The sequence below is a fragment of the Vicia villosa genome, linkage group LG4 (assembly GCF_029867415.1).
Source record: "Vicia villosa cultivar HV-30 ecotype Madison, WI linkage group LG4, Vvil1.0, whole genome shotgun sequence".
Taxonomy (NCBI): Eukaryota; Viridiplantae; Streptophyta; class Magnoliopsida; order Fabales; family Fabaceae; genus Vicia; species Vicia villosa.
The window spans coordinates 10,090,950-10,116,304 of record NC_081183.1 but is presented as its reverse complement, the minus strand read 5'-3'; the positions used below and the strand labels follow the sequence as shown (position 1 = coordinate 10,116,304).

Sequence of the window (25,355 nt, the reverse complement as noted above, 5' to 3'; positions counted from 1 at the left end):
CTTTACCTATCGCTTGAGATTTCCAAACACGTATATTCCCTAACATTTATGGTATGTTAATATGCGTTAATCATATATGTCTATGATATTTTTGTTTTAAAATATTAATTTATACTAAAAAAATGATATTATTTATTGTTAGGTTTAAACATAACTTTTCAATTTTATTTACTATTTAAATGGTGAAAAAAATTATTTCCCAAAAATACATTATACTTATTGATAATAATAATGATTTTTTTCTAAATTTTAATTTATTTTAAATTTAATATTCTTAAACTATTTTTTTAAGTTTATATGATTGTCAAAAGTTTACCAAACATATTTAATAATATCCCTAATAATATAATTTTTAGGAAAATTAATTCTAAAAATCAATTTTAAAAACCATAAAACAAACAAACTTTTATGTTTGAAATTCGTTTGGAAATTAGTGTATACATTGTCAAAATGTTTTTTTTCACATTGTGTAACTCAATCATAATCTATAAATTTAAAATCTCACATATAAATTGTTATAAATGGTTGTAATTTGTGGATGACATGGTCCTAAATTTATAAGAACATGACACTGAAACATAATACATACACACACAAATTTACATAAGAAAATTAAATTGGAAACAACTTCGACTCTTTTAAAAGAGTCACACAAAACATAACTTTCTTGATTATCTTCATCATCATGTAAAAGAAATTAACAAAAATATAATTTATTTTCACATAAACTTGAAGAAAACCATTGGTAGCAAAGCTTGCATGGCTAACATGAATAACTTTTTTAACATGTTATTCTTCACACTTCCATCCCCAGAACTAAATCCTGGCAAAGTTGATGAATCAATTATATTTGGTTGATCATTTGAAAATGGTTCATCTTCTGAAACTGGTGTTGTTTGCCTACTTGGTGAAGCTTGTAGAGGTTCACACTTCATTCCAGTGAGACAATTATTTCTTGTGCTAAAAAAAAATCAAATCATTGAGTTACATATAAATAAGGATTCATATATAGATGAAATGGTGAGAGAGAAAAATAGAAAAAAGTTTAACTTACTCAATTTCAATGTTCTTATCCACCAAAGATGCAGGTATGGAACCATTGAACCTATTGTAAGACAAGTTCCTGCAAGGAAAAATAAATATGAGCTTAAAATATGTGTTGGATTTTATGAAACAAAATTTTGAATTAAAAAGAAACTTACAATGTCTTGAGATTAGGCAAGAGGCCTAGGAAATTAGGTATAGGTCCTTCTATAGTATTGTTTTGCAATTCACTACAACACAAAAATTGAAAAAAAAATATATATTAAATTTGTGAATATATATAATACATATAGGGATGTCAACGGGGCAGATATTGTTCGGAGGATGCTTCTCCACTCTCCGCCCCGCCCCCAAATTTAGTCCCCATCCCCATCCCCAATCCCCGCCACGGGGGAATATTTCCCTCCATCCCCATCCCCACAGATCCCCACGGATATCCACGGAGATCGAATCTTAAGAAAATTTCTACACTTTTTGATCAAAACTATGACACTAGTATTTTGTTTTTTTTTCCCGTATTTTTAAAACGCATATATTTGCATCTTTATTTTATAAAAAAAATCAAAATACATCTTGCATCAATAATAAATAAAAAAAGCAAAAGAATGTTGCTAATATTTTTTATGTAAAAATAAATAAATAGTAACATAACTTCTTGCTACCGTGCTTCCACTAATTTACTACCACAATACCGATGTCGTCCAGCGCAAGTGGTTGATTATGTGTGACAAATCTATAACTTCTAATGACTCTTCATTTTCTAATACATTGTAAAATTATATAATTATATAATATATAAAATATATAAATTAACATATATCTTCGGAGTCGGGGAATCCACGGGGACGGAGGATACTTTCCCAATCCCCGCCCCAAAGTGTTATCGGGGGAACTTTTCCCTCCATCCCCATCCCCACGGGGAAAAAATCCCCAACTTCGGATCTCCGCACAAATATTCCCCACAAGGATCCCTATTAACAGATGCAATTGACATCCCTAAATACATAGGACTGTTAAAAAAATCGCAGAACCGAAAACAACAATTGAACCAAATAGAACTGAAGTTAACATAATTAAACTATTATATTTAGTTAATGAATTGAACAATGCTATACAAACGATTTTAGAATCAAATCGAAATTAAAAATGTAAAATGTTAAAAATAAGTTTAAATTTTTTATCAAAATATTTATATAAAAAAATAGAACGGTTCAATTCTTTAATAAATGATTCAGTTTAAAAAAAAATTATCTTCTAACAATTTAGTACGGTTCGAAATTTCAAATCAATATTAACAAAATATTACATTTGATTTAATTCTAGATAAATTGAAACTATTTGGTTTGGTTCGAATGACATTTTATCATGATTCAGTTTAATTTTCTAACAAAATTGTATCATGAAAAATCGTAATCATGGTTTTGTGTTATGTAAGTAAATATCTCACATTGTTTCAAGTGCAGTCATGGAACTGAAATCTGGAAGTGTTCCTTGTAGCTCATAACCACTAAGATACCTATTTTAATACACACATAAATATCAACAAATTATTAGTAGCTACTATATAATATACATAACTTATAAGATTTATATTAATTAAAGTGATATTAATTTACTTACAATGCTGTTACACGAGGTTTGGCATCAGAAGTACATTGAATCCAATCCCAATTATAAGGATATGGTAGACAAGGGTCTCCACTCCAATCCACAAGCACTTCAAATGCAAATTGTAGTTCTAACAAACCTTTCACTAATTCCGTAAAAAAAAAACACACAAGCCAAAATGTAAATAATCATTTAGTAAAATAACTGTTTTTATTAATAATAAAAATTGTTCTATTTTATTTTATTTTCATTATAAATAACTTATACTTAAGCACTTACCAGTATATAATAAGAAGTTATCTGATAAAAAAAATCCGTTTCTTTTATCTTTAAAAAATAAAAATAAAAAATTGTAATTTGAAAAATTATTTTGATGATTTTTTTTTTCATAATAGTAAAAAAATTGTAACATATTTCTTACAAGTTAAATTATTAATAACATAAATATATATTATTAAATATTAAAAAATAATAAAAATCACATAATTTTTAAAAAGGATTTTAATGAAAAAAACCATTCAAAATCTCTTTAAATATAAATAATTTAAAAAAAAAAATTACTATCTAAAAAACATTATAACAAAAAAACTATATTAAAAAAATATTTTATAAAAAATTATTTAAACCAATTATTATTTGAAATTTTTTTTATATTTTTTATAATTTTATTTAACTAAAATATGTAACTATAAAAATTATTTTAAATAAAATTGAAACAAATCTAATCAAATTCTAAACTAAAGTGGTTATCCAAACAAGACCTTAATCGCTTACCATCTCTGCTATCTGTTCCTGCATTGAATGCATCACTTATTGTAAAAACTTCAAGAGCATTCAATATAGGAGGAAAAGTAGAAGAATCTGAAGCCCTTAGAACAAAACTAGTATTTGCTGAAGCTGTAATATTGGTAATATAAACTTCTTTCACACTTCCAAGAGGAGGAACAATAGGACTTAGAAATGGCTTATTATCAATGTACATTTGAATTGATCTTTTTCCAAAAGCACTTTCCATCACTTCTGAGAAATAAGCGTTTATGTAAACAGGTTGTTCATCTTTTGGAAGCCTATTGATGAATTCTATGTATGCATTAGTGCTTGATGAAACAATAGCGTTTTGTAAGGCGGATTTTGGTGGTAGATCTTCGGATGTAGTAATGTCGATGTTTGATTCCTCGCTTTTTACTTCGGAAAGAAGGATACCGTATGCTGGTGTCCATATTCGATCAAAAGTGTCGTCTGGGTACCTAATATATGTTTCAACCGACGCACCAACAATAATGTTAAATATAATTTTAAATTGCAATTGCGAACCACAGTTTAAAACTATGAGGTGAGACATTTATTGATAACCCAATCAAAGAAATAGTTAGTCTTTTTTTAAAAAATGGTGCGCATATGAATTACACCTCGATTGATTAATGATCGATATGAAAACTTTATTATAAAATTTAGAAAAAAGTTGTATTTTAAGTTGATCTCATATGATTGTTAAAAAACATATTCTTTAGGGTAAGTGATATATTAACTATGAAAGCAATTTTTGTTATATTTCACTAGGACGTGTAGTCGGGTCTTCGTCTATTTTTCTCGATCTATAATAAAAGTTGTTATCTAGTTAATTGAAATTTTTAGAATTTATAAAATTAATAAAATTTGATATGATTATTTTGTAAAATTCATCTATTTAATTGAATAAAATTAAAAAAATTATAAATTAAATACTTTAAATAAAGAATAAAAGTTCAAGAATTAAACTATACTTAAATTTATTGCAATTGTAATATAGATATAGTTTTTTTTTTTTTAAATGACTTAATTGATTGCATAAGCTAAACAAACTTTTTTATAAAAGTTTAATAGTTTAAATAAAAGATAAATTTTAAATGATAAAAACTATAGACAAAAATATAATTAAGCATAGATATTTATATTTAAAAACAATTAATAAAAACATAAAACATTTTCAAAGTGTATAAATAGTCTATAGACTTTAACTCTCAATATAGTAATTTAGAATACCTTATAGTTTGATTTCCACCAAAAGCATATCTCCATTGCAAAATCAAAGCATGATTAGAATCAACATGACTATACATTATAGGATCCAAGCTTCTAACTTCAAGTGATGAAATAAAAGGAAATTGATTATCCTTTGTTTGAGCAACACATATACTAGTGAAATTTCCTTTAGTTACATATATTGCTTCATAATCAACATAATAAATACTTGAAGTATTAACACTAGCCCAATAGTTACCATCAAATTGAAGATCAAATATTGGAGGTGAAAATTTATTATCATAATTTCCATAATAGAAGCTTGCCCTAGCAAGAACTTTTTCACCTCTAGGAACTTTTATGGAGTAGCAATTTTTCTTTCTAGTTGTGAAAAGCCTTAGAGTGCTTAGTGGGCTAGAACCTAAATAAACCTCTTGAGGTACTCCATTTTGAATGTAGTCATAATCACCAATCCATTTTATGTTGTTTTCATCAATGAAAGATTTTGAGGATCCACAATTGATACTTACAAATATTGTGAGGGAAGGTTTTGAGAATAATAGCAAAGAAATTGCTATGAAAAAAAGAAAAGTTGAAGGGCTTGTCATGGAGATGATTGTGAAGAGTTTTATGAAAAGAGTTGTGATTAATTAACTAAGTGTTGTTTTGCGTTTAGGCTAAGCATGTTTTGGTTATATATAATGATGGCATTATGATTTTTATTGATTAAATGATATGTATATAGTTGACTAGACAGCAAATTAGTTTTGTTTAGAAAAATTGTTTATTGTTTAATTGTTGATTGGGTAAGCACTCAAGGTATTTTTGTGTTAATTTATGTTGTGTATTCCTATTTGACTTAGAATTATATATGTTGTCATTAATTAGTTGTGAACAACTTCTAAGTGTTATCCTTTTATTTTTTATTTACATTATTTAATATTTTTGTTATATGTATTTGTTTAAATTTAAAAAGAATTGTTTGATTTGAATTATTTGATGCATAAAATTTCAATTTTTATATGTTAATTAATAGTTTAAATTTTACCTTTTTAAAAATAAATAAATGAAATGTGATAAATTCGAACTCGCATATAAACATTTAGATGAATTAATAAAATGATATTCAAATAAATTTAATAGTTACATCTGATTATTATAAATTTGAATTTAAGTTAAAAAACGGTATTGTTGCTAATAGGTAAATTTAGAGAATTTCTCAATCCACCCCTTGAATCTTTTAATCATTTGATGAAATTCTATTTATGCCCTCTGCTTCCGTGGATGTACCTTCGAAAGTATTTTTTTTTATAAAAAAAAATTGGTTTTTCCCGTAGGTGCATCTACAGAAGCGTTAAAACATAGTGAAACTTGAAAAGATCCTAAATTAATTGGTAAAATCTCAAATTAAATGAAATATTTCATAGCTACATCTATGGAAGGTTTTGAAACTAGAGTGTTTTGTAGATATATCTACGAAATATTTTGTCATATTTTAAATCAATTACATTTCACTCCAAAATTCAATGTTTTTAACAAAAATGAAACATCAAATTATAATAAATCAAAGTAGTGCAATTGAGATTTTCCAATTACTTTGATTTATTATTATTTGATATTTCATATTTGTTAAAAAAATTGGGGTTTAGGAGTGAAATATAGTTGATTTGAAAATATAACAGAATGTTTTGTATGTACATCTCTGGAACATTCTATTTTCAAAACTTTTTATAGATGTAGCTACGGAAGATTTCATGAACTTAATTAATTTGGGATTTTCCAATCAATTTGGGATTTTCCTAATTAATTTGGAGTTTTTCCAAGTTTCACTATGTTTTAACGCTCTCATAGATGCACCTACGAAAAAATCAATTCTTTTTAAAAAAGGTACTTCCAAAAGTACATCTACTGAAACAAGAGAGACAATTTTTACAACTCGTATGGTGAGTGAAAGGTTCAAGGAGTGGGGTAAAATATTTTTTAAATTTATACCGTAAAATATTCAACTAAAACTAATAACTTACACCTTGTTATTTTAGTTTTTTTTTTTATCTTAAAGCTTGGGTTCTTTTAGAAAATAAAAAAATTAATAATATTTTTCTCGGTACAAAACTAAAAGTATGCATTAAATCAAATGACAATTAATATTATGGTATAGATAAGTTACATTGTGCATACTAAAAAAGAATTTTAATTTTAATTATTAATTAATTAAAAATATTTAATTTTAATCATAATTACTTTCAAAATCATATAGTCTAATTATACATATCATTTGTCACTAGGTGCTCTAGGATTAGTTGTGGTAAAAATATTAGATTTGAAATAAAAAAGAAATATAAGGTACTTTTTTTAATGGCGAAATAATATATATTTAGTTAGATAAATTTTTTTTTATAAGCAAACTTTATATTCAATATTCGAGTATTAGGGGGTACTCGAACCCAAATGCAAAAAAGAAAATACCTACAAACCAATTAACAAAATCGTCAAAGGTTTTCTAGAGGGTATTTACATCACTCGTAGAAGTTACAATTTAAACGGTTCGAATCAATTTAGAGCCATCACCAGGAATGCATCTTAAGTTTATATATGATTTCTTCAACGTCACCCACTTCATTATTAAAAATAATCACATTTCTAACATTTCAAATGCATCAAACCGTTGTTATCCAAATTACACACTCTCTAAAACAAAAAACCTCACCCTTTTAGGGCAGTATGAGACTTTGAAAAAACTACAACAATTGTCAATGTTGATGGTGTCTACATCCTGTACCTGTAGATTAATCCAGTTATACACCATGTTCCAAATTCCTCTTGTCATTGGACAATGAATGAAAATATGACATGTGCTTTCAACAACAACATTACAGAAGCTGCACATGCAATTATCCGGATCAGCAATAATGCCCTTCCGCTCTAGTTGATCACGCATTGGTAACCTATCCTGCAGCAATCTCCAACCAAAGGTTTTTACTTTTTGAGGAACTTTCAATTCTCATAAACATCTCAAGGCATACTTGACCCCTTCACATAGATCAGTCACCAATTGTCCCTACATAATCTTTGCATAACATGGCTTAACCGAAAAAAATTCTCAGGTTCGAAAGGCCAAATTGTCCGATCGGGAGTATTTAACAACAATGTCATTCCAAAAAGCAACACCTCCAAATCTTCTAACTCTGCCAACATCACAAAACTGACCATCATCAGATCACAATCAACTTTCCACTTCCACCCGTTCTCCAACTAATGCCCTAATCTCCAACAGACGCATTCTTGTGCACTACAGACACATACAAATTTGGAAAAGAATTGCACAATAGATCGTTGTTGAACCATTTAGCAGACTATAATGGAATGCTGGCACCGTCACCCAAACGCCAATTCGGAAGCTTTAGAAAACCAGTACCATATGTCAAACTCGAATCATCATTTCGCCACCACAAAGACTCTTTGGATTTATTTCTGTTACCTTTTACAAACACCAACCTTCTACTAAAATTCCCATATCTTTGTTGAAGAAGTTTATACCAGATTGCACCTTCATCTACAAGACATCTGCAAAGCCATTTACAAAGCAAAGCCATTTACAAAGCAAAGCCTTATTGAAACAGGCTATATCCTTAATCCCAAGCCCCTTCCACTTTTAGTCAGCATATTGACTTCCAATTATGCGAAACCATACCCTCTTTCTCCGTCGTGCCATTCCAAAGAAAGTTTCTTTGAATGCAAGTAATTATATGAACAATTTTTGTTGGGACTTTAAAGAAAGAAAAATGATAGTCTAGAATATTAGAAATCACCACATTAATAAGAGAAGTCATGCCCCCGATAGACAACATTTTACCCTTTCATGAGGAAAGCCTTGCTTTCAATCCCTTAATCAATGGATTCCAAAAACTTAACCTCCTATGATTTAGTTAGATAACTAAAAATACATCAATGTACCAGCGATAAATATTCATATAGAACAAGAAATACCAAATTGGAACACTTAAGTAATAATAAAAAAAGAACAACAAAACAAGGAACCAACAAAAATAAAAAAACTAAGGCTTAAATACATTTTTGGTCCTTGTAAGTTAGCGAGTTTTTTATTTTCGTCCCTGTAAGTTTCTTTTTTTGGTTTAAGTCCCTACATCTTACTTTTTGCTTGCGGTTTAGTCCATAAAGCCAAAATTCGCAGGAAAATCTGCAGGTTTCCTGCGGATTTTGATTTTAGGGACTAAAACGAACGTGAAAGTGAAATATAGGGACTCCGACAAAAAAAAACTTACAAGGACGAAAATCAAAAACTCGCTAACTAACAGGGAGCAAAAGTGCATTTAAGCCAAAAACTAAACAGTTAATAAGAACTACACCAAAGAAGAAAGTTGTACAATTGAACCCTGCCCGTAATAAGACTTATGCTAGATCTTAAACCACCAAAACCACCATCAATAGACTAGAGACCACAAAGAGAAGCGCTAAATAACAACCCTAGAACCAAATCAAAATAATTGATTTGTTATTGATTAAGACATATGATAAGGTGCTTAAGTCAATTAGAAAAAGTGCATAGGTTTGTCATTGGTCCACCAATAAACTACTTCCAAGGCAAGAAAATGCTATTTTCTTCTACCTCATTCACAATTGTTAAAAAACTAATAAACAAATATCATTACGCACAATCCAAATAGTCCAAACAACTGAATGTTAAATCATAGAAACTCTACCTCTAAACTTAGTATTATCACCTAAAGACAAAAAATGTATATGATGTATAAGACTCAACTAGACTTAGGGAGGTCTTATCATCGTATAGGTCAGCTGCCTTTGATTATCAATACTTGCTTGAATTTGGCTTCCTTGAACTTCTTGAGTAGTAGACGTGACATAACAATCAGCTGAATTGGCTCGTTAGGACTCAAACTCCCTAACTTATTAGATCTCCATATGAGCCATAAGTAATATAATATCAAAAAATTATTAAGAGGTGTGATACATGATATCATATATTCTTAGAACTTACTATTGTATAATGAAATACTTAGTCATTACCATTGGTTCATTAGTTGAAACAATTCCCACAACTCCATAAATAATGAAAAGAGGCACATTTATTGGCATTCCTGTTGATTAAAGGTACATTCATTGTTGTTGGTTTGACCTCCACGTAGACACCGGTGATAATTGATCCATGTTGTTGAGGTTTTGCTTACACCAAGTGTCTTAGTTAATCGATGATTAGAAATGTCTAGTGTTATTTGTCGTAGTGTCGCATTGGGCATGGCGAATTTGTTATCAAATTTTAAATAATTTTGTTGAAATTCACCTAATAGCTTTTAACATGTAATTTCCTTTTTATTCAAGTGATTTCTGAGGGACGAACACCATCCCTCAATTGTGAGTTTCTTAAATACTCCAATAAGGATTAAGTACTAAAGTGAGACATATTAATAGCTTAAGAAATATATAGAAATAACTTGGTCGACAGTTTATAACATTTATATATTCGATCTTATTATCAAGGTGAATCTATAGTTGACTAGTTTGTAAAATAAAATTTAAGCGCCAATCATGAATATATTAAACTTATAGCGATGCACGTCACTTCTAGGAATATATTAAACTTATTCATTCTTCAACATTTTTTTTTAGGAAAAAGTTTGGATTATTTTGATCCTATGACTCATCGAGATAGGGATAGATTTTAGTACTTAAATAACAATTACATAAATATTTAGATTATTCGTCAAACAATTCTCCAGCCAAGTTAAACTCATGCACTTGTAACATGTTTTCCACTCTTCAACGTTCCTATGATCTTCTATCAAACATTGTAGTTGTGATTGTTCTTATAGTAATACTCAATTTAAGTACACCATTGATATATCTTAACATATTTTAAAAATAGAGATAATTTAAATTAGCACAACACTTGCATAATTTTGTCCATTATAATATGGTAAGTATTTTAAATGCCTCGTACTAAACAAACGTCTATTTAAGGTTGTTTGCGAAATAATGTCGTAAGTAATCCTTTTAAATATCCAGGAATTCTAACTAATGTCGGGAAATGTTTAAAAAGTGAGTCTTTGACTTTGCTGTTTAAGAGTACATAATAATTGGGAATACGGTTTCGGTAAAAGTCATGGTAACTTTAAACTATTATGTGTTATTGGATTAATTAAGAGAATTTCTTTCTGACCCCTTACTTTTTTTTTTTTTTTGTCATTCGTGACAAAAAACCAAAAATACTTCTATTTCGAAAATGCATTTTTAAAATAATTTTTTTAAAAAAATTTCCCCAGAATTCGGAAATGCACTTCCGAAAAAATTAAATGAGGTATTTTCGGAGATGCATTTCCGAAAACACTCATTTTTTTGGGTTTCGAAAGTTTACTTCCGAAAAATGTATGCTAATTAATTAGTTTCGTGTTGATGCTGATGCAAAACTTGAAATTATGTTAGGTACGTTTCAATAGTTTTTACGCATTCTTTTTCGATTGGAGTATTTCTATACAAATTACGGATGATTCCCCTTTGATTTCGAATTCAATTGTTGCAATTTATGCTAGGAAATAGAGGTTTCTTGTTGTTTTATGTTCGTTTGAATGACAGAAAGAGATTAGAGTGAAGAGAATAGAAGGAAAAATACAGAGAGGGATGTTGATGCATTCACTACAAGAAATTTGCCATATACCAACGGCCACCTTTACTAACCGTAAAAAAAAGGTCGGTATAGATAATTTTTAGAGACCAAAATTACAACCAACAGTTGGTATAGGGTCTGGAAAAAAAATAGAAAAACACCAAAACTTAGATTTAGGCGCTCAATTTTCACCCTCCTGTAGTTAGCCGCCCACTTTTTCACCTTTTTATAATTTTTCAATTAAAAAAAAAAGTAGAAAAACACTTGAAAGAAAAAAAGAATAGGTAAAATAAGGGTTTCTTCCCTCTTCTGCTCGACGTTCTCACTCTTCTCTTTTGCTCGCTTCATTCTCTTCTTCACGGGTAAGAACAAAATTCATATTTCTCAACCTATTTTTTCGAATTCAAATTTTGTTTCCTTTGATTTCTATTTCTCTCCTTCTCAAAATCTTTAAATCAATTCATCAATTTTGGATTGCAGAACTTTGATTTTCGTTTCTAAACAGAATCATCAGAACCATAACAAAGGGTAAGTGATTCATTATTTTCTGGGTCGTTTCGTTTATTCATTGTTATCTATTTTTCTTACTGGATTTTATGTTTCTTTAATTGAGTTGAATTGCTTGTGATTAAGTAAATTGAAATTAAAACTATGTTTTTAATTATGGAGTGTGTGGTTGTTCATAGGTTTAAGCTTACCGTGTGTTAGTGAATATTAGGGTTTTACTATATGTTCATTGGTTATTGGCATCTACAGCTCCATTCATGCTTTATTCTTGAGTCACCATTATTCTCTTGTGACCACTTTCCAGATTTTGGTTGAATATTTAGGGTGTTGATATCTATGTTTGATGCTATGTGACTGAAAAAGTATGTTTAACCTATTCTGCTAGTACATTCTAAACCTCCATGACTTGTATAGGTGAAAAAATACATGGCTTTAATGTCATTACCAAGCTTTCAATTAGATTGATGTTTCTTGATGAGTGTAGAACATAGTTTAAGGACATGTAGATCAATCATAATTCTTCTCATATGATAGTGTAAATAACATTTATATTAGTTTTATATACTAAAATGACTAGCTTGTTTTCAAAAAAAAAAAACTTTAAAACTAGCCTGTTGAAAGCATTTAAGTTAAAGATGTGTATGGTGTATTAAGTTGTAGCCACATTATTCCTAACATTATATGGTGTTTAGTAGTGGCAAAGAAAATATTGGAAAGGTGTAGGGTATTAGTTAATTCAATTTTTTATTGTTGTTTCTATGATTACATTAAGGTTTTCTTTTCTAGAATCAACCCTGCCCTTGCAATGACACTAAATAATCTTATTTTTACCACAAAAAGCTCTACTGTGTTGACTTTATGGAAACTTAGAATATGAACAATGCTTTATTTAAATATGAATAAGACTTTGATGTAAAATAACTCCATGTACATGATAATACCATTTTATATCTCACTAGTAGCTGAACCACACGTTAAAATATTAAATTAAATAACACAAAAAAAATATCAGAGTCAATGTGTGTATTAGGAACTCACTCCTTTGTTGGTGGATCATAGATTGTTAGTACTACACAGCTGAAGACTAGGTGATTTGAGTTTGAGAGGAGGGAGGATGTATAATTGTTAGTGTTATCTTACTTTGGTTAAAGTTAAAAAGTGGAGAATTTTACCTTTCATGTAATGTTGCAAGACAGGAAAGAGAAAATATTTAGAAAAAAAAAAATAATACTTACTCTATAAGTAATGGGATATTATGGTATAATTAATTTAACTAATTCTATTATATAACATAAAACACAATATTATAAGAACAAGGATTGGTGTGTTGCTCTAGATGCAAAGGTCAGGGATGTTTATGATATGGGTGAAGAAGATTCCAATGAGGATGAAGAAATCAATGAGCAACCAATACACAACACAAGCGAAGCTACTCAAAATGTTGATGCTTTAATTGCGATTTCAGTTGCTGAAAATGATTTCATTGAAGTTGATGTTAATAATTAGATTGAGGAAGAAGAGGAAGATTGGGAGAATATGTTTTAATTTTGAATTATTTTACACCTTTTGTATACAACTGAACTTGACTTATTATGTTTAGTGAATGCTTTAATTCTATATTTTATCATTTCGTTTGTATTTTGATTCTTTATTATTATATTTTCATGCTATATTGTTAGCTTGTTAATTAAATGTATTACAGCGATGACAAGGAAGAGAAAATTGAATATTGGGAGTCGTAAGTCAAAAGACTCAAACCCCATCTCATCCTAAGGAAGTAATGCTCAAGAAACTCATCCAACCTCATCTCATGCCCAAGGAATTAATGTTGAAGAAACTCATTCAACCTCATTTCATGTCTAAGGAAGTAATGTTGAAGAAACAAGGCCTAATCCACGTCATGTGGAAGTTGGCATACATGAGTCTGAAGATTCTTACTCTATTCCTTCTGATGTGGAAGCAGAAGAAGACCTACAAATTAATAAAGGTTTGAATTATATATAAATGTTCTTATGTTCTTTTGTAGAAGCAAAAGAAGATTATAAAGTTTTAAATTATGTCAAATTTCTTGTAGTGATTGAATTTGTTTTGGCAGTGAGGATGATTTGAAACTATGAAGGAGTTGTGATACTGGAGGTGATTTGAAAGATGGTGTATGAAGGAGGATGCATGAAAGTTTCTGTTTCGTTCAAATTATGATGGTGTTTTCGGAAGTATACTTCCAAAACCCCCAAAAATGGGTGTTTTCGGAAATGCATCTCCGAAAACACTCCCCATTTGATGTTTTCGGAAGTGCATTTCCGAATTCCTGAGAAAATTTTGAAAAAAAATTACTTCTGAAATGTATTTTCGAAGTAGAGGTATTTAGGGGTTTTCGCTGGGGGTCACCCCATAGGGGGGTTAGGAAAGAAATTCTCTTAATTAAATAGTTGAAACTAGGGGTGACAAACGAACATGTCCGCTCCGCAAAAATCCGCAAGAAAAATGGGCGGGACGGTCAGAGTAAAGAGTGCGGGCCTAAAATCTTGACTCGTCCCCCAAAAAAGTGAGGGTCGGGCGAGCTAAGCCTATGGGCACTACACTTTTTAAGCCTAAAAATGCAAAATTTATGTAAATGTCTATGTCCGCAAAAGCCTGCATAAAAATAGGGCGGGGTGGAGCGGTCACACTAGAGGGTGAGGGCCTAAAACTTTGACCCGCCACGCACAAAAGTGCGGGAAAAACGGGCATGTTCAACGGGCCTGACCCGTTTTGCCACCCTTGGTTGAAATAATCCCAGTGACTTTTCTCTTTAATTTATTTAAAAAACACATAAATAATATATCTTTGTTTCACCACTATTTCAGGTTCTATTCTCCATACGGTATTGTTCCTTTCCTCCACTGTTTTGATCGCCATTGCCCTCGTCGTACAAATTGGTGCCACTTATTTCTTTTCTCTTCCTTGATACGTTGTGTTTCTCATTACTTTTCTTTTTCCTCTTTGCATTACGTACATCACACACTGTCATCACTCAGTGTTGTAATGAGAAATCGATTTCTCACAATTTTGCCACTGATTAAAATCGATTTCTCATTACAACACTGAGTGATGTACGTAATGCAAAGAGGAAAAGTAATGAGAAACATAATAAATCAAATTTAATCCTAAAAAATAAAAAAGATAAACAAAACACTAAAACTAACAAATTTTGCACAAAAATGCCTTGTTGAAATTTGCAATTCCTAGCAACGGCGCCAAAAAGCTTGATGGCTTCTCAACAAGTCTACCGATGGTGTTGAAGTAATAAAAATAAGATCGTATCGGCAGGGGCTTCTATTTAACAAAACAAAAGTTGTGCAAGTTCAAAAAGTAAAAAAAGTGTGTGTGTGTGGGGGGGGGGGGGGGGGGGGGGGGGGGGGGGGGGTTTCAAGTTTGATTTTGAAAATTAGAAGTTGTTTTGAAAATAATGTGAAAGCAGTCCGTTTTTGCTTAAAATCCCTTATTTATCCCATATTGATGTTTAATGCACTACATGAATGATAAAGTCCTTATATTTTCACGACTAATTAACAAAATCACTATACTTAATCCCTTAGTGTATAGCTCACTAATTTCTACTAGAGATCTCCCATCTATATTCAACCAGCGTAAGTAAAATTAGGCGATACAACATGACGTTAACTCCAATGCCACTGCTAGAGGTTTTTTATCCATATTCAATCAGCTTAAGTACAATAATTTCCCTAGTTCCAACGTATAGACTAATAGTCACTAATCCATATGCATTTGTAATCAGATTAATAGAGTATCTCAAATAACAAGCATTAAACATAAGAGGCAATTAAATAGAAATATGAATTCAATTATTCATGCACTGACAAATTAAACATATGTTCCAACAGGTTCAAAATAAGTTCATTAAAGAAAACCTAATCTAAAAGTGTTTAGCTACTCATACTAATATAAACCAAAAACAATTGATACAATGAAGATTGTATGAAAAAAAAATCCTTGAAGTACTGACCTCAAATGGCTTCCGATGCTCTCAAATTCGCACTCCCAGTACTTTTTATCGTCACTTACAATAAAAAATCGTAGAACCCCTGGAAAAATACCAAACATCTCATTTTAAAGCCTTCGGAAACAGAGAGAACATGTCATAAAAAGCCCAGAAAAAGGGTCCATCGCACGTGCTATGCAACTTTTTCAGCTCCATCACGCACGCGACAACGCGTGATGGTCAGTGTGATTTTTCCAGAAACTTTGTTATTTTTTCTCTCTTTTTCAGCCAATTTTCTCTAAGTCCCTGTTCCTTCATACTTAGTTATTTTTGCATCACTCTTTGGCATTTCTATCTTAAATCTGCTAATCTTTGACAAGTTTTTATCCGATTCTTCGATGAAATATATGCAATGAAAGAGTGTTATCACAATGTTATGTACACCGAAATCTTTGTGGGACTCATGCTAGGAAAAAAAGGACCTATTACCCTATTTGAAAAGGACATCATCATTGTTAGTTCTTAGGATTTTTGTTCTCCTTCCTCAGGTTGTTTGAAGCAAAAATATATCCCCATCTTGAAGCGCAAACCGACAACACAACGATAGCTCTATGCAACTAATAGAACATCTCTTCTATCACCTTCCGCGTGATTGTCTCTCTCAACCTTTGAAAGTATGTATAGTTTCCCTCAAGGAAACACGTTTAACCATCTTTTATAGTAAGAGACCCATTGGTAAGGAGAAACGGTTGCATGGAGTAAGTGAGTGGCAATATGATGATAGATTGGGTATTTCTTGTTAAAGGGATAACGTTGAAAACATGTGCTAGAAGTTAAGAGAGAAAAATCTTCATGACATGTACCTTGATGATGATTTACCAGATATTGTACCAATATGCTTAACGATCAAAGTGTTAGATATATCCTCTCTATTCTTATTGAGAACAAATAATCATTACATAGAAGAAAATATTTCTTACTCTTTCTAAAGAATATGTTACTCATTACATATGTAAGAGATTTTTACATATGTAACACACTTTAGATACAAAAGCTATTATCTTACATTATGTTATCGTTAAAATCAAGTTAAAAAAAATATTGTTTTCAAAATAACTCAAGAGATCATATATATGGAGCTTTTATACACTCTATGAAAATTCGAAATATTTTCTCTATAATTGGTAAAAAGATCTATTCCAAAAAAATAAATAAAACTAACTTGTTTTGTTAGAAGGAACAAATCTAATCCATGCATCATGAGCACGAATCATCCCCAGCTGAAATAATGTAATAAAAATAAAATGTTATTTTCAAAAGGTGAAGATTGTGCTAGTACTAAGAGCATGAGAAAAATTGTTGGAGAGGATCCAGATCCATGCATCATGCATGTGCAGCATATAGACCATCAACCCCCCAACACATTAACCAAGATGTTTTTCTGCCATTTCATTAAACTTTAAAAAATTTACTAATCTACTTTCTATATATTACTAAGAAATTGATCAAACTGACAAAATTACCCTTCTTACTAAAAAATATTACACTACAAATTGGACAAAATAGTAATTAACAAAATCACTCTATCACTTTTCTATTGTCCAATGAAAATGAAGACTTTTGCCACAGTCAACACAATATTTAATTTATTTTAATTGATCATTACACATTTTCACTATCTTAATTAAAATTTAAAATTTCTCTCACATTTTTTTCACACTTTCTTACTTTCTTTTTTAATTTTTTTCTCTATTTATTTATTACTCCTAAAAATATCTATTTTTTAATTTTAATAAAATTAAAAATTTTGTTTTATCACGGGTCACTATCAACACAATATCTATTTTATTTTAATCAATCATTTTCTTTATTGGAGTGATAATATCCTTTTTTTTTTAATTTTCTCCATCTCAAATTTTTTTATGATTATTTAATGCAATTAAATTTATATGATTATTGTTCATTTTATATTTGTATTTAAATATATTTTATATTGCATCAAAGATTTTTTTTTTTATTTCACGGGTCATTATCAATACAATATCTATTTTATTTTAATCAACAACTACTATTAATTGAGAGTTAATTTTTATTTTTAAATGTTAAAATTTCAATTTTTTTCTCCAACTTACAATTTTTTATATATAATTGTAGAAGTTCTTCATCCTAACATTTCTGACCACTCCCCTGTGAGGGTTTGTCTGAGCAGTACACACATCAGAAGGAAGCATATGTTCAAATTTCTTAATTGTACTACTAGAAAGGAGAATTACCAGGATGTTGTGAGGAGCAGTTGGGAGCAGAGTGTTCATGGTAATGCTATGCATAGACTGTGGTCCAAGCTGAAGAGGCTACAAAATCCTATAAGGCAGCTTCAGAAAAGTTTCCATGGGATACAAATTCAGTTGCAGCAGGCCAGGCAAGACTTGAGTGATTCCCACCAAATGCTTTTGACTGACTTGTTTAATAGCAGCACCATTGACCAGGTCAAAAAGCAAACTGAGAAAGTAATGGAGCTTAGCCTAATGGAAGAAGACATTCTTAAACAGAAAGCTAAGGTGGATTGGTTACAGCTTGGAGATGGTAACAACTCTTATTTCCACACTGTAGTGAGAGAAAAAAACAAGCAGAAGAACATGGTTAGTCTTACCTCTCTAACAGGTATTGAGCTTAGCAAAAAAGAGGACATTGCTGAAGAGGTACTTGGTTTTTACAATTCTCTGGTAGGGACTGCTGCACCTGCTCTCCAGGGTATTGACATGCCTTGTCTTATGAGAGGGAGCACTTTGTCTAGGATGGATTCTCTTAGCCTTATCCAACCATTCTCTGAACAGGAAGTGTGGGAGGCTCTTAATGGCATAGGAAACACCAAGGCTCCTGGTATGGATGGTTTTAACTCATTCTTTTTCAAGAGTTCTTGGCAAATAGTTAAAAATGATGTTATGGCAGCTATGCATGAGTTCTATCAGACTGGCAAAATGCATAGAGGACTGAACTGCTCTTTAATTACCTTAATTCCCAAATCTAATGAGGCCAAAACTATAAAGGACTGGAGGCCCATCTCTTGCTGCAGCACTTTTTACAAGATATTGTCTAAGGTTCTCACTAGAAGGCTAAGTAGAGTTATTGGCACTGTAGTGAATGAGAATCAGTCTGCATTCATTCCTGGAAGGATTACTCATGACAACATCATGATCACTCAAGAGCTAGTCAGAGGTTATGGCAGGAAGAACATTTCTCCTAGATGCATGATCCAAATGGATATACAAAAAGCTTATGATACTGTAGAATGGACTGCTCTTCATCAGATTTTGAATGCCCTTGGCTTTCCAAACAAGTTTGTCATGTGGGTTATGGCTTGTGTGGAGACTGTTTCATACAGGTTTGCACTTAATGGTGAACCTAGTGAATTACTTAAGGCTAAAAGAGGTTTGAGGCAGGGGGATCCCATCTCCCCCCTGCTGTTTGTCTTGATCATGGAATATCTATATAGGGTTCTCCAAAGTCTGAAAGATAATCCTGGTTTTAGATATCACCCCAAGTGCAAGAAGATGAATATTGTTAATATCTGTTTTGCTGATGATATTATTCTGTTTTCCAGGGCTGACATGAATTCTATTAGGATTCTCATGGATAAAGTCAAGGATTTTTCCAAGGCAACAGGTCTTTATATGAGTGTCCCTAAAAGTAAGATCTATTTTGGTGGTGTGGACAGTTGCAGACAAAGCCAAATGCAACAATTGACTGGTTTCCAAATTGGAGTGATGCCTTTCAAATATCTGGGTGTGCCTCTGGATAGTAGGAAGATCACTATCAACAATTGCCAACCTCTCATTGATAGGATGATGTGTAGAATCAAACACTGGAGTACTAGGATGCTGTCCTATGCTGGAAGGCTTCAGTTGATAAAGAGCATTATTTTTTCAATTGCTAACTATTGGTTGCAAATATTTCCTTTGCCTAAGAAAGTCCTCAAGCATATTGAGAGCATCTGTAGAATTTACTTGTGGACTGGCAAAGATGCTAACAGCAAGAAAGCTCCTATATCCTGGGAGCAGATTTGTGATCCTGTGGCAGCTGGAGGGTTAAATGTGATTGACCTTGGCATGTGGAATAGAGCTTCTATTGGTAAAATGCTGTGGAATTTGAATGCTAAAAAAGATAGGATGTGGATAAATTGGATTAACCACTTCTATTTGCGAAACTGTGATGCTAGCACTTATGTTTCCAAGCAGTCTGACTCATGGATACTGAAAGCTATGTTTAAAAATAGAGATGTTTTGTTTAATTCTGCTGCTTGGAATCTGTTTGTGGCTACAGGTACTTACAAAACCAGATTGATGTATGACGAGCTTAGAGGGAGTAGAGATAGTGTTCCTTGGAGGAATCTGATGCGTGGCAATAGTGCTAGCCCTCGTGCCATCTTCATTATGTGGATGACTTGCCATAGAAGACTCCAAACTAAGGATAGGCTGCTGAAGTTTGGGTTGCAAACTGATGGGCTCTGTGTGTTTTGCAGGGATCTTGAGTCTTGCAACCATCTCTTTTTCGACTGTGAAGAAATCAGGCGCCTCTGGTCTATGTTACTGCAGTGGATGAAGTTTGCCCATAGACCTTATGATTGGGATCGAGAATTGCCATGGATCATTGCTCATACTAGAGGCAAAAGTAGAAGAGCTCAATTGCTAAAGGTGTGCACGGCTGAAACAATATACCATGTATGGATTAAGCGAAATACGAGAGTGTTCCTTCCCTCAAAAGAGGAGCAGCTGGATATTCGGGAAATTCAATATAGAATCAAGGGCAGAATTCTAAAAAATAGGGCTTTATGGCTATATGCTAATGAGCTATAGTTTTCTTTAGCTTTGCTTTGTCACTTTGATGCTTGGATCCATTTGGGTCAGCTTGTATTCTCTGTTTTTGGAAATATATATATTCTTTATTGCTCCAAAAAAAAAATTATTTAATATAATTGAATTTATATGATATTTTTTATTTATAATTAAACAATTCATTTTAAATTTATATGTATCTAATTAAAATTTATACAATATCAAATAAATTTACCCGTGCGGAAGCACGGGTATCTTACTAGTTCAAGATTTTATAATCATAAATAACTCTTAAAATAATTCGATCCTAATTTTATCATAATTAATTAAAAAGTATATTTTAAATTCAATCTTAAGAAACTAATTCAAGCCATTTTTCTGCCATTTTATTTAGGTATGGCAAAAAAAATCCGCTCTTGTCCAAAAACAACTATCTCGCCCTACATCAAATGAAAAAATTGATTTAATTAGATATGATTGTAGGTGCATGAAAAATCCAATTTTTAATTATAGAGATGGAGTGGACGATAAATTATTTCTCCGAATTGATTTAAAAGTGAGGTGAAGCTAGTATAAAATGCAGATATTCGGTTCCTATCAATTGTATGTCAGACTGCACTGCAGTTTTGAATTCCAGTTAGTCTCCTCAAGCCAAAGTTGTGGTCCTATTTTATGTTACTAGCTTATTTCAACAAGTTTGGAGAGCTAGGAATTTGAGAAGATATGAAGGCACAAATTTGCATTGGAAAGCTTGCTCCACGACCATTTTGACAAATGCTAAGTTGGTTGGTAATGCTACTGCTAGATGTTTCCATTCTTCTATTTCAAATTTCCCTTTCTTAAAAGGTTTTGATATTAGCATACATCCTAGAAAACCTTTAAGAACTTTAGAGATTTCGTTGACTCCCCCTCCTAGGGGGTGGATCAAAGGAAACATTGACGGACTTGCTCGTGATTCACCTTCTATGAAGGCTTGCGGCATAATTTTCAAAGATAACGATGCGTGCCATATTACAAGCTTTTCTGCTTAACTGGGTCTGTAAATTCTAAAATTTGCAGAATTAATGTCGGCAATCATTGCTATTGAAAAGACTTGTGAGCTGGTGTGAAAGAAAGTTCGAATCGAAACTTTGCTTGTGGTGAAAGCCTTCTCTAACTCTAATCTAGTTCCCTGAAAAATCAAATCTCGTAAAGTTAGTTCACATATATGAGGAAGCTAATTTTTATGCTGATTTTTTTAACTAATCTTGAATTAAATTTTAAACTTTTTGCTTGGTACAATTATGTACATATTAATATTGTTAGGAAATTCTCGTTAGAAAAAAAAAATAAAAATTGTTAGGAAATTCTTGTTAGAAAAAAATGCTAGACTGTATTAATTGTTTCTCCCTAAAAATTAACCGTAATGTGTTTTTTCTTCACCATCTCTAACCCTAAATCAAAAACCATTTTTCATCTTTTAATTCCAATCCCATTTTTCTTCACTTCCCCTTAGTTCAATTCACCCTAAACCCAATTTCAATTTCACACAAAACCCTTATCGTTCTTCTCCGCAATGAAGTTTCGTTACGCCATGGTTTGTTCTTCGAACCAGAACAGAAGCATGGAAGCTCACTTCCTTTTCAAACGACAAGGCTTCGATGTGTCTTCATATGGAACAGGTACCCATGTTAAGCTCCCTGGTCCGTCCCTTAGAGAACCAAATGTCTATGAATTTGGGACACCGTATAAACATATGCTTGATGAGCTTCGCAGAAAAGACCCTGAACTGTATCCTTTTGTTGTTTGAATTTTTGTTTGGTTTTTTGTTTACCCTTTTGGATTTTTTAGATGAGAATGAAGTTTTAGGTTAGTGGGGTTGATTGAAATGAAAAAAGTTTTGATTTTTTGTTTGCTTAATTGGTTTTGTTTTGGAAGAATTATAGGTTTTTTTTTTCTTAGGCATGAATGAGATGAAGCATGAACAGATGAACAGATTTGTGTCTTTTTCATAAGGATTGAGGAGAGTAGGTTAAGATTAGAGTAGTCAATAGCGGTGTTATCCCGCTATAGTGAGGCAGAGCAGAGGCCGTCCGCCATGGGAAGAGTCTTAGAGGTGCAAAAAACACTGTAATGGCAGCTTTAAGGTAAATAGCGGGTAGCGGGGGTGGAGTAGTTTTTGTCGCGCCATCTTCTTCCCTATGAAAAACCGAAATTACCCCTTAAATTTAAAATGTTTTTAGGTTAATTTTGGATTTTTCAATCAAATTCGAGCCGAGGCTCAATCCTGCACTTTAGGAGTTCCAAAGAAAAATCACAAGTTCCTCCCTCACGTTTTCTCTGCACTTCGTATGTTTATAATTATTACATTATTATTTATGTAATTTGTTCAAAAAATATCAAATGGCGGCCATCCCGCTATAAGCTATCTTGCTATCTCATTTATGGGGTTGGCTATGCCGCTATCCGGGAGTGACTTTTAACTACTATGGTAAGATTGAATATCAACAATTTGGGTATAAGATGGTATTTAATGTTTTTAATGCTTGTTTGTTGTATGAATGTTTGAAAAAGAAAATGAAATTTTTAGTTTTTTAATGATTTAGTAGAATGAAAGGTCTTTCTTCAAGGTTTTGATTGGGAAATGTTTGAAATACACCATAAAAACATACTTAATGCTAAGATTTTTCATTACATAAGAAGTAAATTGAGTTTTTGGTTTCTGAAATTTTGAGTTTTGATGAAAATACTTGAAGAAACTTGGGCGAAGTTGTTTGATGAGATTCCTAATGCGGTCAAAGGTATGATTTTAAATCACACCGCAATTGAGGTCCGATGTGGTTACGGAGGCTACTCCATCAACAATATTGCAGCCGGAATTTCGGTTGCGGACTACAATTTAAAACCATGATGGTAATTGAGGTTGATGGGTTAGGATTAAAGGAACAATTTCAGGGAAAAGATGGTGTATAATGTGTCTAATGATTTTTTTTGTTTGTTTTATGAATGTATGTTGAACAATTGAGCTTTTTTCAGTTTTTATCAGTTTTTTCCCTATGTTCTTGCTTTAGCTGTTGTGCCTTTGATGTGCTGACAGTTTTGTTGGACTGATATTTCTGATGAGATTAAGAAATGATGGGATTTTGTGATCGACAAGGAGGGGTTAGGTTGGGATTGTAAAACTGTGTTTTGCATCTGTTGGATTTCTTCGCAATGCGATTTTGAATTTTTGTTTTGTATGTTGAGATGAATGGAACCTTAACAAGTGTGCAGCTACAAGCGAAATGGAATCCTGCCAATGCTTAAAAGAAATGCGAGTGTGAAATTGGCGCCTCAGAGATGGCAAGAAAATGCTGCTGATGGCATATATGACGTGGTAATCACGTTCGAAGAAAAAGTATATGATATGGTTGTCGAAGGTGATAATATTCTTCTTGTCTGTTGATTTACTCTTTTTATCATTTGATCTAATTGCGAGATGTTAAAAGTTGAGTAATTTTTTAGAAAAAAATTCACTATACCTGCAATTGCAAACTTTTTTATTTGATTTCGCCATTTAATTTTACATTGTGTAGATCTCCATAATAGAGACCATGTTTTATTGAAAACGGTGTTGATAGTCAACTTGGAGGTTAAAGATAACCACGAAGAAGCCGCTATAGGAGCAAGGCTTACTTTGGATTTTTGTCGCGAGGTTTGTCTCACTATGTCCTCTATATTTATTCATATATGAGTCTGTTTGAAGTGATTTCTTTGAGCTTATCTAATGAAAAACACTCACATAAGCTCTTTTTAACTTATTTTTATAAGTTCTCTAGAATAGCTTATGAAAATAACTTATAGATTATACAAAAACAGTTTGACTTTATTTCATCTTCTGTTATTACTTATCTGTAAGCGCTTATATGATAAGTGCTTATGCTATAAGCCTGCAAAATAAGTTGCTTATCCAAACATGATACATGTTCTATTATGAAAATGACTTGTTTCTTAATGTTTCATGATTAATTGCTTACCGAGATTTATTTTACGCGTAGCTCGAAGCTGTTGAATCATGGGAGGAGTCGATTGACGAAGTTATTTCTGGTTTTGAGAAACGCCATCGGAGGAAGCTTTTGTATAACATCTCCTTCTACTGAAACTACACTACTTTTCTAATGATTTTTTTTCTTCTGTTAAACCCTTCTGGATAAGTTTCACAGGTTTGTGACCCTTGAAACCGCGTTTTGCTTTGAAACAAAACTAATGGCTTAAACTACCAAACAGCTACCAAACGCGTAGAGATGTTTATGTAGATATCATGTCTCATATGGATTTGAAGGATTTGCTAGCACTTGAGAGAAGTATATTGTTTTTAATTTAAGATTTTTACCAATATGATGTGAATGAGACTGCATGTTTGGGTTTTTGAAGAGTGAGTAAATTGAAACAATTCGGTTCGTGTGACATTTTACTATGGTTCGATTTGATTTTTAGACTGAACTGTAGCAGAGTATATAAACCTTTTCTTTTTCAAATATTTGTAACAAAGATTAGGATTTTTACACATGCTACTACAATATTGAATGAAATATACAAATAGTGGATATTTTATATGTACAAATCAATTTTACTCACAAATCTAATGAACATGATCTTATGATTAGGTCGTGGTGCACTTTGTAATGAAAGAAATGTTTTAGAGAATCAAGTTCAAGTTAATAAAATTAAAACTCTTTTAGTTTGCAACAAGAAATCTTATTTCTTAAAAAATTATCCATTT

At 31.5% G+C, this 25,355-nt stretch overlaps 2 protein-coding genes and 1 long non-coding RNA gene across 3 annotated transcripts; 2 read left to right on the top strand and 1 right to left on the bottom strand.

The window, feature by feature from the left end:
• Positions 1-594: 594 nt before the first annotated feature.
• LOC131598801 (uncharacterized protein At1g24485-like) lies at positions 595-5,300 on the bottom strand. Its single transcript, XM_058871360.1, has 7 exons — positions 4,675-5,300; positions 3,427-3,899; positions 2,665-2,797; positions 2,492-2,560; positions 1,203-1,274; positions 1,055-1,123; positions 595-960 (listed from the first exon to the last, which is right to left on the bottom strand). Exons 1-7 carry the CDS (start codon positions 5,259-5,261, stop codon positions 720-722), a joined length of 1,644 nt encoding a protein of 547 aa, XP_058727343.1. The 5' UTR covers positions 5,262-5,300; the 3' UTR covers positions 595-719.
• Positions 5,301-11,538: 6,238 nt separating this feature from the next.
• Positions 11,539-15,148, top strand: LOC131598800 (uncharacterized). Its single transcript, XR_009282400.1, has 4 exons — positions 11,539-11,655; positions 11,774-11,821; positions 13,503-13,787; positions 13,896-15,148. It is a non-coding gene; the product is annotated as an uncharacterized LOC131598800 (long non-coding RNA).
• A 6,848-nt stretch (positions 15,149-21,996) lies between these two features.
• On the top strand, positions 21,997-24,936 carry LOC131594462 (uncharacterized). Its single transcript, XM_058866600.1, has 4 exons — positions 21,997-22,384; positions 23,867-24,012; positions 24,169-24,287; positions 24,631-24,936. Exons 1-4 carry the CDS (start codon positions 22,170-22,172, stop codon positions 24,730-24,732), a joined length of 582 nt encoding a protein of 193 aa, XP_058722583.1. The 5' UTR covers positions 21,997-22,169; the 3' UTR covers positions 24,733-24,936.
• The last annotated feature ends 419 nt before the right edge of the window (positions 24,937-25,355 follow it).